The 17,555-nt window shown below is 46.6% G+C and overlaps 1 protein-coding gene across 1 annotated transcript in view; it reads left to right on the forward strand.

Moving 5' to 3' along the window:
• TNR (tenascin R) overlaps positions 1-5,840 on the forward strand; it is an 83,823-nt gene extending 77,983 nt beyond the window's left edge. Inside the window, exons 20-21 of the mRNA XM_047076964.1 lie at positions 4,615-4,778; positions 5,721-5,840. Coding sequence (XP_046932920.1) covers positions 4,615-4,778; positions 5,721-5,840 — 284 coding nt within the window. The remainder of the gene's footprint in view (positions 1-4,614; positions 4,779-5,720) is intronic.
• The last annotated feature ends 11,715 nt before the right edge of the window (positions 5,841-17,555 follow it).

Consider the following 17,555-nt stretch of genomic DNA (forward strand, 5'->3'; position numbering starts at 1 on the left):
CAGTGAGGGCGGAGGGCCAGGAGTCCCGGGTGCTGGTCCCAGCTGTCCAGAGCCACTCAGGTGACCTGCAATCAATTTCTAAGGACTTCAGTTTCCTCATCTGGAAAATCATAATAATGATGCCTGCCCTACTGCACAGAGTAGTCAGGAAAAAAAAATGCTATCAATGCAGTGAAAATACTTTCAAAGTTTAAAAGAAAAAAGTGCCATGTGAGGGCAAAGGATTATTTTTCTTGTCCAGATTAATCAATATGGGCTCTTATCCAATGAGAGCATAATCAGCTATTGTCTGGCTAGAAATTCCCCCTGCGATGACATCTAGGAAAACCGTCTTGCAACTAATGGAGATAAAGCAGATCCCTCCATACGTTCTGAGATGACCCCCTCCTATCAGCAGTCCTGCCTTCATCGGTTGCAAACAAGAGCACTGGAATGAACCTCGCTGGCCACATTTCTTTTCATTCCTCCACAAGAACCAAGTACACGGTCACGTTTCCTGTATAGATTTTTATGACATCTCTACTAAGTAGAACAACCATCTCTATGAGTTCTGTTGCATTAATAGTTTTATCAGAACATAATATCCAGTCTCCTTCTTAGGCTTTGCCAATCTGTTTCCTGGGTTCTATTATAGCACATTTCATAAGACCTGTTTTGCCAAATATTCTACTGTTCGGTACACGGAGTTATTGGTCCTTTCATTAACTCCAATCTTAGGGCTAAATGCTAGTGTATAATTTTAGCAGCATTTTTATGCCTCTTGGAATTAAGAAAATCAGCAAGGTGTTGCCCTTCCGATTACTGCCTCTGTCCAATTATTTCTCTTCTCAGCCAGGTATTGTTACTCCACAGGAAGACACGCTTTGCTATTGTTCACAGTGGTGATTATTCCCAATGGCAGTCAGTCGGATCTGCCTGAAGTGCCCCTAACAAAAATTCCGATTTGCCACACTTTGGGCATAAAATCGCCATTGAAATGGAGTGTGCTAAACAAGACATCAGACTAAACCATTTCAAAAAAAATCTGATACCATCCACTCCCTAAGAGTAGAATTGCACCTGCAGAAAAGCAGCTCTTACCCTCCCCATAGGAAGGAAAGCAACCCCTCCTGGTTGCTCCCATGTCCCACCTTCCTCCCCCTCTTCACCTGCTCCAGGCCTCTGCCTCTCTCTGCCTCCATCGGCCCAGCCACCGCTGACTTTACTGCAGCTCTGTCTTGCTACTGGGTCCCATGGGGGGCAGGACTGTTGCTCCACGTTGTACTCTCACGTCTCACAGGAAAATCCTGCCGGCAAAATGGCCAATCACCAAAAATTAATTACAGTGGGAGCCCTCCCTTCAAATATCCAGTTCATTTTCCTCAAAAGATGAAAACCCGCGCTTATGTAGTCTGCCCCCTTCTCTGCGCAACTCTACCCAATGGTAGAATTGCTTTGTCTAGACCAGAGGTCTCCAGAGGGGAAGAGGTCATCCTCTCTTTCTGGCTTTTACCATTGCCCAATTTCCCTGGCCTTTATCTTGACTTACTGCTCACTTTATTGGCCCCATTGGCAATACCCCATCCCATGTCTTCCAATCCAAGTTTAGCCCCTTCTCTTGTCCCCATTTCTCAAGGCTATAAAAACCCAAGTCTCTAATCAGGACTCTAGATTAGAACTGAAAACTCCAAATCAAGTTATCAATAAGAGGTTCTTGAGCAACCCCTAGATGTTCATTGTACAAGTTATGGGGACCCAAGAGAAACATAAGACATGGCCTCTGCATGAACTAAACATCTATTTCTTTAAAACAATTTTTTAATGTTTATTTATCATTGAGAGACAGAGAGAGACAGAGCATGAGCATGGGAGGGGCAGAGAGAGGGGGAGGCACAAAATCTGAAGCAGGCTCCAGGCTGTGGGCAAGCTGTCAGCACAGAGCCTGACGCAGGGCTCGACCTCACAAACTGCGAGATCATGACCTGAGCCGAAGTTGGACGCTTAACTGACTAAGCTACCCAGGCGCCCCTCTATTTCTTTTAAAAGATCCACAAGGGACACCAGCTCTTGATCTCAGTGTTGTGAGTTCGAGCCCCATGTTGGGTATAGACATTGCTGAAATAAATAACTTAAAAACATTTTTAATTAAAAACCTTAAAAAGAATCACAAAAGAAATGGTACTCACTTCCAGCTTACTAGCTGCTCATTGGCCTAAGAAGGAGCAACATCTGTCTGGGACCCCAGTGGTGAGGGAAACAGTCCAGAGAAGGCAAACCCTGGAAGAGAAGTCACGGAAGAAGCTGTTACCATGGAGGAAGGGCAGGTGTGAAGGTCCTTGTTGCCCAGGGCAGGTGTGACTTCAAAAGAACAGAAAGAAGATTGGTAGAGTAGGGTGAAGCTGGACCCTGAAGGGCCTTAGAAAAGGGGGCCCTCTTACTATGGTGAGCAGGGGAGAGTCCTGGTAGGTCCTGAGACTTCGGGATTTGGGGGCTTTTAGGAAGATCAATGTGACAGCCGTAAACTGGATGAAGTAAATCTGAATGAAGAACAGACACCAGCTGGCATGAGCTGGTGCATTAATCTTGGTAGGAGATAATAGGAGACTTGACTAATGTCAGGAATTAAGAGAAAGGTATAAATCTGAACAGTGGTTTGAGAGAGAAAAACCAAGACTCACACAATGAATTGAATACATGAGGTGGGTATAAGGCAGAAGTGGGAAGGGGAGCCAGATCTGGGGAGGAGACAAAGACCAATGCTGGGATCTATCCCAGACAGCGGCAGGTGACCCCAGAGTGGAAGGTGGAGAGAATTATTCCTGGACAGCAGTGAGGGCAGATTCTAGATTACAGAGGAGCAAGAGGGAGATGAGAAGATGAGGTGGACAGAGGCAAGAGTTGAACTGATGGTAAAGAAAGGGTCACTGGACAATAGGACTAATCCAAGAATTTTAATTTTTTTTAATGTTTTGTTTTGAGAGAGAGAGGGAGAGAAAGAGAGAAGCGTGCATGTGCATGAGTGGGAGAGGGGCAGAGAGAGAGAGAGAGAGAGAGAGAGAGAGAGAGAGAATCCCAAGCAGGCTGCATGCTGTTATTCAGAGCTCCAACTCATGAACTGTGAGATCATGACCTGAGCCAAAAATCAAGAGTCGGACGCTTAACTGACTGAGCCACCCAGGTGCCCCCTAAGGATTTTTAAAGATAAAAGATATGAATATGATTTAGTATTGAAGGAATTGAAAATGTTAAATATATATGTATATATATATGCAAATATATAAATATATATGCCAAAAAAAGAAAAAATAAGAAATATTTTTTGCCTTCCTCTGGACCCAGAAGAAATGGGAAAGAATGAATTACAGGCAGTGGGATTATCTCTCAATGGACACAAAGTCTGATCCCCTGTAGACTGGCAGGAGAAGATGAAAATGATGGGATAGAGACAGGATATGTTGAGTTGGTGACCCAACTGACCTGAGAGGATCAAACTTCCCCATAGAATAAAGATCATCTCCTAAGAGCAAAGCTGTGGTGGGAAGCAGTCAAGGCACTGAGTGGCTACCATGAGTGTGGACTCAGATGCCACAGATGACCCAGAACTATGGTCTCTTGCAGCTTAAAGGGAACTCAGAAGCATCTACAATAATGTCCATTCAATAACATGAGCCCCTTCACGACATATCCAACTATAAATCCCACCAAAAGTTCAGCCAATAGTTATAGATTAATTACAGTTTGATCCCTTGCCTCAATTACTCAGTTCATATGAGTCACCTGCACAACATCCCAACAAGACAATACCCAGCCTTTGTTTACCTCTAAGACTAGAGATCTTACCCCATCTCCAAGAAGTCTGTCCCATACGTGAGCAGCTCCAATAGCTGGGTAATTTTTCCTCCTATATTTAGCCAAAATATGCCTCCTCTCAGTCTCCACCTACTGATCCTCGTATCTCCCCCCCCCCGCCATTTACTTTATTTATTTATTTTTACTTAGTAGCCCATGAGATATTTGGAGATAGTGATCACAGCCCTTGTCTCCCATTGAACCTGCTCTTCCCCAAGATACAGCCCTGGTTTTCCCAACCACTTCTCTGCCGTGGTGAAGATTTTCTCATCATGCTTTCTCCTCTGGACAGGAACTCTAGCTTGCTGAGATCCATGTTTACATGTGGCATCATGTTTTGTGGCACATGTGGGGTTTGGGGTATGGGTTGACCAGGCCTAATAAACCATGGAGAAGGCCACACCATGGATGCATGGTGGTAACCCAGACTGGTCGCGTCACCATGGCTCATGCCTATCTCCTGTGAAGATACAGGAATACAGTGCAGGCCTGGAGGAAACAGACAGGGGTGGTGAGGTGAACTGAGAGGACACAGCTCTTAGCAGAAGGTCAGAGGGATGAGGAAATGAGGAGCAGAGAGCAGCATGGAGAGTTGCTGACCCAGGGGGTAAGGGGGAGTATGAGTTCAGTACAGCCAGGCTGAAGAAATGGGTAGAAATGGGGGAGGAGGTGAACGGAAAGTCCCTTAAGTGGAAGCTAGGTTTGTTGGGAGTGGGTCAAATGTCCAGAAAATGCTGACAAAAGAGTGACAAATCAGACAGCCTTACAAAAACATCTTTTTTACAGGGGACTCCCTCAGCTATCATCAGGGACGCCCTTTCTCCACAGAGGACAGAGACAACGATGTTGCAGTTACCAACTGCGCCATGTCATACAAGGGGGCCTGGTGGTACAAGAACTGCCACCGGACCAACCTCAACGGGAAATATGGAGAGTCCAGGCACAGTCAGGTAGGTGAGGCTCTGCCCCAGGGCTGTGGAACCCACTGTCCCTGAGCTTTATGTTCTAAATACACAACTGGGTCTTACATTTCCCTTTATAACACAAAAAAATAGTCTTGAGAAAGGACTGTCATGAAGACGGAGATAACGCAGGCCCTGGAATAAGGGCAGGACAAAGTAGACTCCAGTGGAGGGAAAGAAAAGCATCTGGACTCAGGAGCTAGAACTCACCCAGAGAAGCCCTGGACAACCAGTCACATTCCATTTCGTTTCCTCATCTAGATGATCCCAACAATCCCATGGAGAGATTGTCAATTTTAGGGACGGCTTACAGGCTCAACGTCATCTTAAGAAGGGTCCCAGGAAAGGAGAGATCAGAACACCAGGGTAAACTGGACTATCCCTCCGCATTAGAGACTACAAGTCCACAGACTGGGAAGAGTGATGGGTTGACCAACAGGACCAACTGGGACTTCCCCACTTTTAGAAAGGCCAGCGGTGAGGGAAACCCCTTAGCCCAAGATGCTTAGCGCAAACCAAGATGCTGGGTCACCATAGGTGGAAACCGCCTGACTGTCCCATCAGGAGTGAGCAGTCAGACACAATTATTCTCTTCCAAATGCTTGTATGCTATTGGGATTTTGAAATTCAACACTGATAACTGGTGCATGTAAATCCTGAAAGCCAAAACATTAGAGCTGGCAGTAAGAAATGACCTGAAGGGCAGCCCTAATGAACACCCAGGCCACAGGCATGTTGAGAAAGAAAAGCTGGAAAGAGACCCCGCTCCCTTGACCTTATGAGGGAGCCAGACCGCAAAGCTTCACATTAATGAAAAATGGCTAAATCCACATCTTGGATTCCCCGCTTCTGCTGTTCTCCTCCTTTTCAAGCTGGGTGCTCCCTCTGGAGGGAGGCGGTGACTGACGTGCTCATCTGTCTCCTTCCCAGGGGATCAACTGGTACCATTGGAAAGGCCACGAGCTCTCCATCCCTTTTGTGGAAATGAAGATGCGCCCTTACAGCCACCGTCTCACAGCGGGGAGGAAACGGCGGTCCTTGCAGTTCTGAGCAGTGGGCGGCCGCGGGCCAGCTGACCTTCTCTGTCATCTGTTTGTATCTTATAATATGAAACAAGGGGTGGGGGGTAAGAGTAATGTGCTTTGCAACATGTTAAGGGTGTTTGAGGAAGCAGGCCGCAGCTGCTCGTGGTTTCTGCTGTCCCGGGCCTGGCCCTCGGCCTCCATTCTCCCTCCCAGCCAGTCATCCGGAACCTTCCCCTCTTTTCCCACCAAGGAGGGAAAGTGTGAAATATTTTTTTAAAAGACCGATTTAAAGGCAAGTCCTGGAGTCAGATTGCTATGGCAACGGGCCTTCTTTTCCTGCCCTCCTATGAGTTGCCCTTCCCTTCCAGGTATTTGTGCTCTGGTCACTGCCTTGGATGGCCAGGTTCTCTCACCAGCCCACGGCAGAAGCCTCGGCATGAGAGCTCCGCCAACAGCTCCCCGTAAGAGGAAACAGATGAGTCTCACTGCATCCCAACAGCCCAAGTTCTTTTTAATGGGCCAAAGATTCTCATTTTCTGACATTCTTACCAGCCCAGTGTCCTATTACCTTCTGAGATCAGTGGCCTCTTTTCCAGCCCCAATCAATCCTGTGCCTGCCACCCTCCGACCCTTAGACGCCCACGGCCCCACGAGCCCAGCCACTGTTTGCTCTGGACTCTGGTTCCCAAGGCATTGCCCACACCTGGCCCTGGGCTGTACAGTGGCTGTGTCCCTGAGGGTCTTAAGTCACTGCCCCCTCTCTCGGGTCAGACAGACAGCAACTTCCTTTGTGGGTGAAAGGGGGAGATGGTTGTAGATTTAGTGCTTTGGAGTCACACAGTGAGGAAAGGACAAAAGAAGTAGAAATCAAGCTATCCGCCATTTGAGATTACAGGTCCCGTGGGAAACACAGATCCTACCTGGCTCCGTTTTCTTATTTCTGGTCCTATGTGCCATGGACCTTTTTTTTTTTTTTTTTTTTTTCTGAATTGCAAACAGAAGACCTCGTTTCCATCTTCAGCCAGGCTCAACCTTAATGTGGCTTAATAAGAGTCAGAAGGAGAAGTTATAGGACCAGCCAGCCATTCCCCTGACTGATAATTCCTGGAAAAAGGTGAAATTCGGCGTGGGGGTGGGGGTGGGGGTTCTCTATTTTGGTCCCGCGGGAAATAGGAATGACCTCTTTAATGAGTTGACATCATGAGAAGCCTCTCTCCATCTTCTTTTATTATTCTGCCTTTGAAAGGAAAAATGAAAAGTGCCAGAGGAAATTACATCTGGAAATCCAAAGGTGAAAAGGGGAGGACTGTGGGCCCACCTCCCACGTTATGAGATGTGCTTCTCTTCACTACCATGATTTGATTTTTAAGCCCAAGAGAGCTGGAGGCTCTACAAACCATGACCCCTCGACTTCTCCACATCAAATGTCAGCTGCAGCCATCCCTGTAGCATCCGCCAAAATCCACACCCAGCGCCCTCGCTGCCTTCCCCCTTTCCTCTCCTTTTCCTCAAGGCCCCAGCTCTGTTTCCTGTAGTGCCTGAGTTCAGCCAAACTAGGGCATCTTGTTCCTTTCCCAGCCCGTGGCTGGAAGAGCCTGAAAGTTAGCATCTTGCTAATGGAAACAACTACACTGTAACCAAGCCCTGATCACCAGGGAAGGACAGCCCCCTCGGGCTGCTGATCACACTCCTGGTGTCTTAAGGATGAAGTCAGCTGCCACCAGCAACAGGCTCTCCTTTAGCAGCCCCCCGAGGCCTCATGCGCTGCTCTGTGCGGACAGGACTGACAGACCCGACTGACAAACCCGGTGCTGAGAAATGGAAGTCACGACGCCATTTCTCAGTTCAGCGGGGGCTTCAAAAAGAACTAGGAGGAGGAGGAGGAGGAGGAAGGAGAAACAATCCTTTCAAGAAACCCATAAGTTAAAGGAGATCCAGCTAGAGAGTGGGACACCTGGCCATAGTATGGAGCATGCCAAAAGGAAGCTGGGAGCTGAGGCAGAGGTCTACCCCGGCCATCTTGTTGGCCCTGTGACATCAGGGAGGCTGTTTTCTCTCTCTGGGCCTCTGTTTCCTCTCCTGTTGAATCAAAGCTTAGACTAGAATGGCTACTAACTTCCTTTTCAGTTTTGATAGTCAGTAATGCTAGTTTCTGATCTGAAAATCTAAGTATAATTGGGCATTGATGAGAAAGCACAATTAAGTAATGAAAATTCACCAGAAGCCCTGCTTTACTGAATGGAAGGAAGGAAGGAAGGAAATAAGGAGGGAGGGAGAAGGAAGGAAGGAAGGAAGGAAGGAAGGAAGGAAGGAAGGAAGGGAAAGAGGGAGGAAGGAAGGGGAGAAAGAGGGAGGGATGGAGGGAGAAGGAAGGAAGGAAGGAAGGAAGGGGAGAAAGAGGAAGGAAGGGAGGGAGGGAGGAAGGAAGGAAGGAAGGAAGGAAGGAAGGAAGGAAGGAAGGTTGGTTTAGAAGTCATAAATAAAACACACACACAAGAAAAAATTTTTCGGAAGAGGTAATGCCAAGTAAGAGGCTGAACTCATTTTGTCCATAAAAGCAGAGCCCAGGGGGCTGGGTGGTGCCTGTACAGCCTACCTCATCCCGGAAACTGAAACAAAGAGTTTATGAGTCCTTGTGTGGTCAATTCAGGTGAAAGCCAAGAAGTATCAGTGGAAACCAAAAGCTGCCTTTCATTATAACCATTTTACCCTATGGAACATTTTTATAAATAGTATCAGCAGCATTGCCTGAATTCTTTTCAAAAACTTTTAAAGCAAGAAAGGGACTTCAAAGATTAACTCGCCCAACCTCCTATAAAAGGATGTATAGATTCCTTTTATTAAATTGAGTGATTTTCTCACGAGCTTTCACCATTTTCAAGAGACACTGTGCCCTGTTCTCTCCCCAAGACCCATGATCAACTAAACTGAAAGCTTCTTAACTTTACTCACTGATTCCTGCTTATCTCGTTCCTCCACATTTGTGTTCTTCCCAAAGGTGGGTCCAGTAAGCAATACTCACAAGGCACTGACCTAAGCATACCAGTTTCCCTCAAGGGACCCTCAAGGAATAGAATTGGACCCTGCCCAGAGGCTATTTAACTGCAGGGTAAGGATTTAATCCCAATCCTAATTACAAGCACTTACAAACGAATAAAACCTACCAATGACTAGATCCAAGATCCAGACAGTTTTTCCTTTTTGCATTTCCCCATCAGATAAAGACAGTTCCCTACAGAGTAACTCACATTCTCCAGAGTTCTTTGGAGAGTAAAGGAGGTGGGTATAAGAGTGGGGGGAGGGCGAAGGTGGGGGAACAAATCTGTGGAAAACTCCAGCCTTTAGACTGGATTTAAGTGGAAGAGGGCGACTTGCTAGGTGTGGCCACGAGGTGGCGATCACCACCCCCAGCCACCATCTATAACTATGAAACATGGTGGGAGTTGAGGACAGCAAGCTCTTTGGGGTTTCCAGAAGAACTCACACCAAACCAAGATTCAGGAAAATCTGAAAACTGATTTGCACAGGAGGTTGAATTGTAAAAGAAGAACAAAAATGGCAGCAAGGAAGTGCAGAGCAAACTTCCACAAATAGTTAAACCCACCGCGCCCCCACTCAGCTGCTTGTGAACTGGTAAGACACCTCCCACCCTCTTCCCTGGAAACCAACCAGCTCTCTGCACACTGAAAACTGTTATTTCACAGACAAACCTAAAAACCCAAGGTTGCCAGTGAGCTCCGTGCCAAACCAAACAACCCTCATCCCGTTTGTACTTTGAAAATCCCATCTCGGAACAGAGCTGTAGATTATGGGACACTAGGTCATTATGGAATCTTTTTCAAAGAGCTCATTTAAAAGCATCAGTTGAGAAAGGGTTTGTGAGTTCCTCTTTGTCTTTTCCTCTGGAGAAAAAGTGGAACCTGGCAGCCGCAGATGCGCCAAGCTGAGGAGGCTGAAGTAGACTAGCCCGTGACCCAGACTTGCACGTATTCCTGGGCCATGAAAACAATTTTCTTCTTCTTCTTTTTTTTTTTTTAACCTCCCCCGAAATTTTGGCTCAGGAAGAACCACTTACTCGGGGTACATGCTTGCTTTCTATCATCAGACTCCTAGTCAGTCTAATTCCTCACTTCCATTTCTTTCCCTCCAAAGGGGGCACTCTATTTGCATCTCACTGGTCCTAAAACTTTGAAAAGGAAAGATTCAAACCTCAGTTTAGTTTCAATAATCCCACAGAAGATGGAATAATTTGTTCATTTGCTTCAAACCGGCCAAGGCCGTGGGACCTCAGAGGCCTGGGGCGGGAGTGGTGAAGTTTGGGAGTCTGCCTCTTCCACAAAGCCCCAGATGCCATAAAGTGGCCAACTCAGCTCCACCCAAACCTCCCTGGGTGGCCCGTCTTTCTCCAGGTGACAATGACAGAGAGGTTCTGCACTCAGGGAAGGCGACACACAGGGCTGGCTTCCAGGTTCTGCCTGTAGCTTCTGTGTGGCTATACCTCCGGGTCCTTTGGCCACATTCCTGAACATCTTTGACTAAATGTTGCCCTAGACCTTTGTCTCTCCCATAACCCCACCCCAACACAAATGTGACCGAGTCTCCCTCAACTGTAGTCCAGCATTTAGGTGCCACCAGGCCAAATGAGAATTCACAGACCAGATGAAACTTCCAAAAGCAAGTAGGGAAAAAGCTCTAGTGTGCTGGAAGTGGGTGTGTTATGTACATTCAGGTCCGGTTTGAAAGAAGGGCTCTGGTTCACCCTAATTGTAGCCACATTAGATTTGCTTGTGTCCATTCTGTGTTCCTCAAGCCTTGAGAAATGGCTGGGAAAAAGAAAACATATAGAACATAATACAATGCAGTACAATACAATACAATACAATACAAGCATATGGATGATTGGAAACTAAAAGCAAGCCTCTAGGGATGGCCCACAGTCGAAGGACAGAGAGCAAGTGTGAGGGACCCTGCTACAGGGACCCGCATCCTTGACTTCTGGTCTCACCTCCCACCAGAGCGCCTGTCAGTTCACCCCTTTCACCTGAGGAGAAACTAAGGCACCAGAGGCGTACTGCTGCAGAAAATGAGAAGAGAAGGGCTCTCTTTGCTTGCTCAACCAGTCCTGCCTGGACCTCCTTCATGGCACCCACCAGCCTGAATTGTCATCTCTAGCATTTCTGATTCACGTTTCAAGGTCACCCCTTGCCTGAAGCATGACTTCATTGCACCTGCAGTATTTCATTGTCCAAATGTCCTTGGCAAACCTCACAGTCTTTGGACAGCGTTGCCTTTTCTCCAAACCGGAAATCCTCCCTCCCTCCCTCCCTCCCAAGCTTAATAAGGCTGTTGCCGAGTATCCAAATAACACAGCTCTTGTTCCTCAGACAAGCTCTGCCCCCTCTGTAGACTTGACAAAACAGCTCCTCATTTTCGACTGTGAGGCTGGGCTGAGGCTAAATTTCCAGTTCAGAAACATGTAACCCTTTTCAGTCTCACCGATCAGTTCTTACAGGTACTGCCATTGGCTCATTGGCAGGGGGGGGGGGGCTCATGGGAGGTAGAGGAAGCATTCCAGAGGCTGGGAACACCTAAGCCACAGAGAGGATTTGGGTCCGGATGTATGGCCAGGAGGCAAAGCACAGATGGGAACTATTGTTTTCTTCCTATTCCTGGTTTAGCACCCTCAGGGACACCCTGTGTTGCTCTGTAACATCCTGCCACTGGACGCTAATGTGCTCAACACCGCCTTTAAAAGGCAAACGTTGGGAACATACCTTCAGAGCTAGAGAGGACTGGAGGCCACCTACCCTGACCGTCTCATTTCATACTTCCGGAAACAGAGGCCCAGAAAGGTTAGGCAACCTGCCCAAGGTCATACAGCTAGTCAGTAACAGAGCTGAGATCCTATCTGGCATAGGCCTTTTAATATTTCTCTCCCCAAGTGAAGACCAAGAGACATGGCATTACTGCACTCCTACTACTTTCCAGATACTGCGTGAGGAACTTTACATATGTCACTTCATGAAACCCTCACCACAACCCTGACTCAAGTTTAACCATTCTACAGATGAGGGAATGGAGGCACAGAAAGGTTTGGTACCATGCCCAAAGTCACAGAGTCACTAAAGAGAGCTATAATCAGAATCTCCCTAATTCCAAAGCCCTTGTTTTTGCTACTTCAGAAGGCTGCCACCCCTCCTACTTGTTTAGCCGCACGGCCGCCATCTTGGATTTGTTAATGTTTGTACAAAGGGGCTTATGATGCCACTTCCCTCTGTCTTTTAAGAAAAGGGAATTCTTGAGTTGTTTTTGCCACATCCTCCAGGGGACCTTTAACCTTAGCGTCAGAAGTAAGAAGCATCCTAACAGCTTTTTCCTTTTCTTTTTTTTTTTCCTCTTTTTTTTTTTTTTTTAATTGGGAAGTAAGAAAAAGATTTACAGCAAGTCGGTAGCAGACAGAAAAGACCAGGACACAAGCACTATTTCCCCCAACACCACTCCTTTGGGAATATAGTGGCCTCTTTCCCACCCAACATTAGAAGAGTAGGAAATTCCAGAGTCATTCTCCTCAAACTGGGAGGACAAGATTGGCAAGACTGGGGAGAATAAATACGGCACATGTTCCCTCGGGCACCAGTTTCACTCCAGACTTTTAGAGGAGTTACATGATTCATATATTGAAACCAATACAGACAGTATCAAATGCAGAAATCCCATGAATCTTTAGGTTCAAATCAGCAGGCTGCAGACTGATTTGGGCTCTTTCCTCCCAGACTTTCATGGGTACGATCAAAGTGTCCCAGGGTTGTGGTGAGGGTCAGTGAAAGCTTTGGGGAATGAGGCTCGAAGAAGGCAGGAGACTAATGTTACTTATTCCCCTCTTCCCTCATCTCTCTAGTGTGCGGGGTGGTCTCAGAGGACAGTTAGGTACAAACTCAGCTCTCTTTGCCACATTAGGGAATTTAGAAAGAAATTAGTACTTGGTAAATAGTATTTTTGGCTGCCAGACCCAAACTCCAGAAATGAATGCCTTCTTCTTAATTGAACGCCACTTATGTATAAAGGAATAGATTTCCCCAAGACAGAACTCTGAATTTTATGGTCCTCTTCCACATGGAGGCTGCAGGGGCAGCAGAGATATCTACGTGTTAGATGCAGCAGACGCCATGGTTTCTACAAAAATGGCAGCCAAGTAAATGCCCACCTACCTACCCCCTTTCCCTGCCCATGCCCTCTAGACTCACACCCTGGTCCCACAGACTCAAGGCTCAGAATCTGGATGAGTTACTATTAATACCACTGACCCCTCCTTCCTATCCTTCACACAGACACAGCCATCTGGTCATTCTGCCCTCAGTTACGCCCCAGGCCCATAGGAACCCCTGGGTACCCTGAGCAAGTCACTGTGACTTTGAGGGAGCTGTTATCTTGGGCCCGGGGAACCTGAAACCCACCCTGGTGGTCTCTAGATCGTTGTCCTGAGAAACCATAAACACCAAGTCCTCCGATGCCCTCGAATTTGAGTTTGTCGTTTTAACCTTTAACAGCCTTTTCAGGTAAAAATAACAACGACCAATTTACCGACTTTGTAGCTACGCTGTGCTCGGGAAAAGCATTTGCTTCAAAGAAAGACGGGAAGAAAGAAAGAAAAAAAAAACCAAGAAGCAAAAGGGAGTACCTACTCCTCAGGCGATGTACACTTTAATGAACTGAAATAAAAATAAAAACAGAGGAAGGGAGAGGAGATACCAACTTGCCCCATCCTTTCCTGGCACTGTAGCTCAAAGACTGGAATCTCCACTTGTTAACCATTGTTAACTAGTATTTTTAGTCCTGATTGCTTTTAGCCTCTGTATAGTTCCTTTTTTAAACACATTTTCTATACGTCAATAAAAGATCCTGAAGGAGTGGTGTGCATCTTCCAAGTCCTGTGGGGAATTATGGAGGCATGCCTTTCTTAATGACTGGCCTGCCTTCTTGGCTCTGGGCCTCCTCCCCTCAGCGTTTACCCACCACTGCTACCAAAATGTCTTCTCTGCATCACCCTGTTGTGTTGGCGGCTGTCATCACTGAAGGTCCTGCTACTCCACCTGTGTCCCTTGCCTTCCTTGATCCTGTTGTCTCACTGTAGCCTCGCCTTCTCTACCCCCTCTTCCCACCACCTACCCTTCCTCCCTCTGCCACTGTCTCTCTCTCTTTCTCCTCTGCCTCCACCCAGTCTGAATTCTTCCTCTCACCGGTTGCTTTCACCCTCAGAAAAGGTCCCTGACGAGTGGTCACTTTTGCCGGATGCCCCAGCGTCACCCAGACTGGTCCAGGCTATGGTTTGGAGCCCTCGATCAGTCACAAAGACTGACTTGCTGTCCGGTTCCCTCAACCCTGGAGCGCCCAGTGGTAGTAGCCGCATCTCCAAAGCTCTAGTGCCATCTATGGGCACTGGTGGAGAATATTTAATCGTCTTAACTTGCCCAGCCTGTCTGCCCTCAGTAGCTGAGTCTCCAGCTCCTGTGACCACCTGCCTCTCAGGCTTGGTCACCTGAAAAACATTCTCCCTTTCCCTCCCTTGAAAATGAGCGCGGTGCACATTGTGAGATCAACTCTCACCTCCAGGTCATATAGGTAACACCCAGCCAGGTGATAGCCTGGAAGAGCAGGGGTATGAGGGAAACTTCCATCGGGATCAGTTCCACAAGAACACAAAGCAGAAGTGTAGAGACAATAACAGAGCGTAGTTGGGGCCCTGAACCCAGACAAGCCCTCTCCCCCACTCGAGGTGGAGGGGCATTCCAGGAGACTACCCGGGGGACAGTCCACCTGGCTGTGTCTTATGACAAGAGGAATTACCCAGGGGGGAAAGGTGAGGAGGGAACAACAGCACGAATAAGAGTCAGAGGGCATTTCTTCTGGTATTTTCTAGGCTCCAGCAAGCCTCTTCCCAACCCTGGGCCATGTAAGAGACAGGGACAAAATCCCAGCCTCCAGCCACATGGCGGTCTCCCACTGAAGCTCCTGCCCTACCCCAGCAGCGGGACGAACAATTTTGCAGCCCATTCCCTGCGGCTCATTTCCTCTTCCTCCATCATTTCCTAAAATACAGATTTCTGTGATAGCAGCAAGAGAGGCCATTTAAAACCAGTCACATTTCCTGGTCCCGTTTTAAACAAGCCGCCCCGGAAACCCATACCTGAGGAATGACCGTTGTAATGTGCAGATAAAACCCATCACCTGAATCTCGTTCCTGCATGTTAAATGGGCAATGGGAACTAGACATATACAGTGGAACATAAAGGAATTTCAGTCATTAGTATTTATTCCTGAGGCAGCTGAATGCTAACATTATGTTTTCACTTAAATGAGTATGATTCACCCATTGCTTAAGACCTCTGGGTGCATTTACAATGATCTGAACACAGATTTAATTATTGCTGTGTTGTGGGAACTGAGGACTGCCACAGGGAAAATTAAAAGTGGATTATTAAGCAAGAGAAATGTTAGCAGCATTAGTAATCAGTGCAATTACCAAGAACCCAACGTAAACACAGTAGCGTCTTCTCTCCCGTGATGACCCGAGTGGCCCTGGGGACATGTGCCTCAGCAGCCACCTCTTTGCCTGTCAGCAGTAAGACATCATTAAGGAATAAGGGCTCCTGGGGCCTGTGTCTCTCCTCTCATGTGATATGCACACTACACTTCACTGCCCAGCCTTTCAAAGAATCATAAAAAGAACATGTATTAGACTCGTAAATCCTCACATAACAACGTCTCTTGTCCCTCTTCTCTCATCTCCCCACGTGAGTTCAGTGAACACCTACCACGGACCAGGCCCAGCACTGGCTCTGGGTGGACAGGGACGAAAGCCTGGCCCTTCCTTGAAGAGACAGAGTCTCTTTTTGCCTCATTCCGTTTCCATCTACTTGCACCACACTCCCCACTCCCCAGCCCAGATAGTCCACACGTATGTGGATGAAGCCCTTTGCGTCAAACATTTTAAAATAGGTTCGAGAAAATTTTCCAAATTTATGTTTCCGTGTTCGTGAGGAACGGAGACGAGATGTACAGTAAAAGAATTCAGTTAATTAGGAGGAGGGTTGTCATTTCAATATTGACAATATTCTTTTTTAAACCTAGGCCTATTTCAAACACTTCAAATACTAAGAAAAGTGGCAATTAAGGAGCTTTGGATTCAAAGAGAAGCTTTTTGAATCCAAAAAGCTCACAGAACATTCTCAAAGGACTGATTACTATAGAATCTTCCATGGTTGGGAGAGCAGAGGGGAGGGAGGGCATTACAAAAGGTTCTGATATTTTAAGATGTTGATGCCCTTTAATGCCTTAAATGAGAAATGCTATGATCAGAGATCACAGCCAAACACTCATTCATAGCTTGTGTGAAAGCTTTGGGTCTACTCTTCATGACAAACAATAAGCCCTTTGGAGGTTTCTGGGAAATAAGCGTAAATAACAAGAAATGCAGCAACAATTATGAAAATTTGATATGCTAGCTGTACAGGAAATTTAAAGATCCAAGAAAAACAGTGAGAACGATGAAGAAATGTATAAATTACGTCTGTGCACAGGCAGTACCTGGCATGATTTGTGACCCACACTCACTTTTTATGACTTTTTTTCCCCATAAATAAAACCCACAGAGGAATAACCAAAACTTATATTTACAACCAAAGCTACACGGAAACAATGACAACCTGGGTTGTTATGAAAGACAACTTGGCTGACTTATTGACACCGGAGAGTGAGGAATCACTGAAGAAATCAAGGTGGAACCATCTGTCCTCCTCTTCGACCCCCCAACCCCCATCTTGTGCCATTTAAAGACCTTGAGAGGTATTCGTGTAAATTTAGTCTTCAACATTTCTCTTCCAAAGAAACGACCTGAATTTTAACTCCATTTGAAACATCCATGCTTGCCACAAGGCAGGGTTTTAATACAGCAGGGCTATTGGCATTTTGGTCAGATGGTTTCTTGTTGTGGGAAACTGTCCCGTGCATTGCAGAGTCCTTAGCAGCATCCTGACTCCTCCCCGCCACAATCCAGAGGACCACCACCGTCCTACAACCAAAATATCTCTGGATACTGCCGAATGCAGTTTTGTCCTGGGGTGGGGGACAAAATCTCCCTCAGTTGAGAAGACAGTGAGTAGGGAGATTTATCACAAAGATGGGATGACTTCAATCCAGAGATTGTTGAAGCAACATTTTAAGAACCCAGCTCATTTCAATCCAAAAGACAAAAGAGCCCCCCAAATGGAACACTGCTGTAGCTTTTCTATTGAATTTATTTTCACAAGAGTTTCTAAATGTTTGCAAAGCATGTGTCTGTGTCTTATTTGTAGTTATTTTGTTGGAATCACTCTTGGTATTTTGGTGGTACGAGATTAGATTCCAAGGTAGGGAGGAGAATTTATAAGACGGTGCTTCCAGGAGATGAGAGGTTGACCCTGGTTCAATTTGTCATGGCTGTCCAGGAATCAATTACGTTTCAAATCAAGGGTCAGTTGTAAATTAGACCTTTTGGCTCTGTTGCTTCACCTGATGGACAATAATAAATGGTGTTGATTGTTTAAGATCTCTAAATACCTCACAGTCTTATATGGCCTGAGATTTCTTTAGGAAAAAAAAAAAATGAGATCAAGGGTATGTTAGTCACCAACGACAGGAGGAAAGGAAGATGTCCCAAAATTCTGCCTAGGTTCAAGATTCTGATCAACTGAACAAAGAAAGC

The sequence above is a fragment of the Lynx rufus genome, unplaced genomic scaffold (assembly GCF_022079265.1).
Source record: "Lynx rufus isolate CCGP_SWC_20201006 ecotype Redwood Valley unplaced genomic scaffold, mLynRuf1.p SCAF_15, whole genome shotgun sequence".
Lineage (NCBI taxonomy): Eukaryota > Metazoa > Chordata > Mammalia > Carnivora > Felidae > Lynx > Lynx rufus.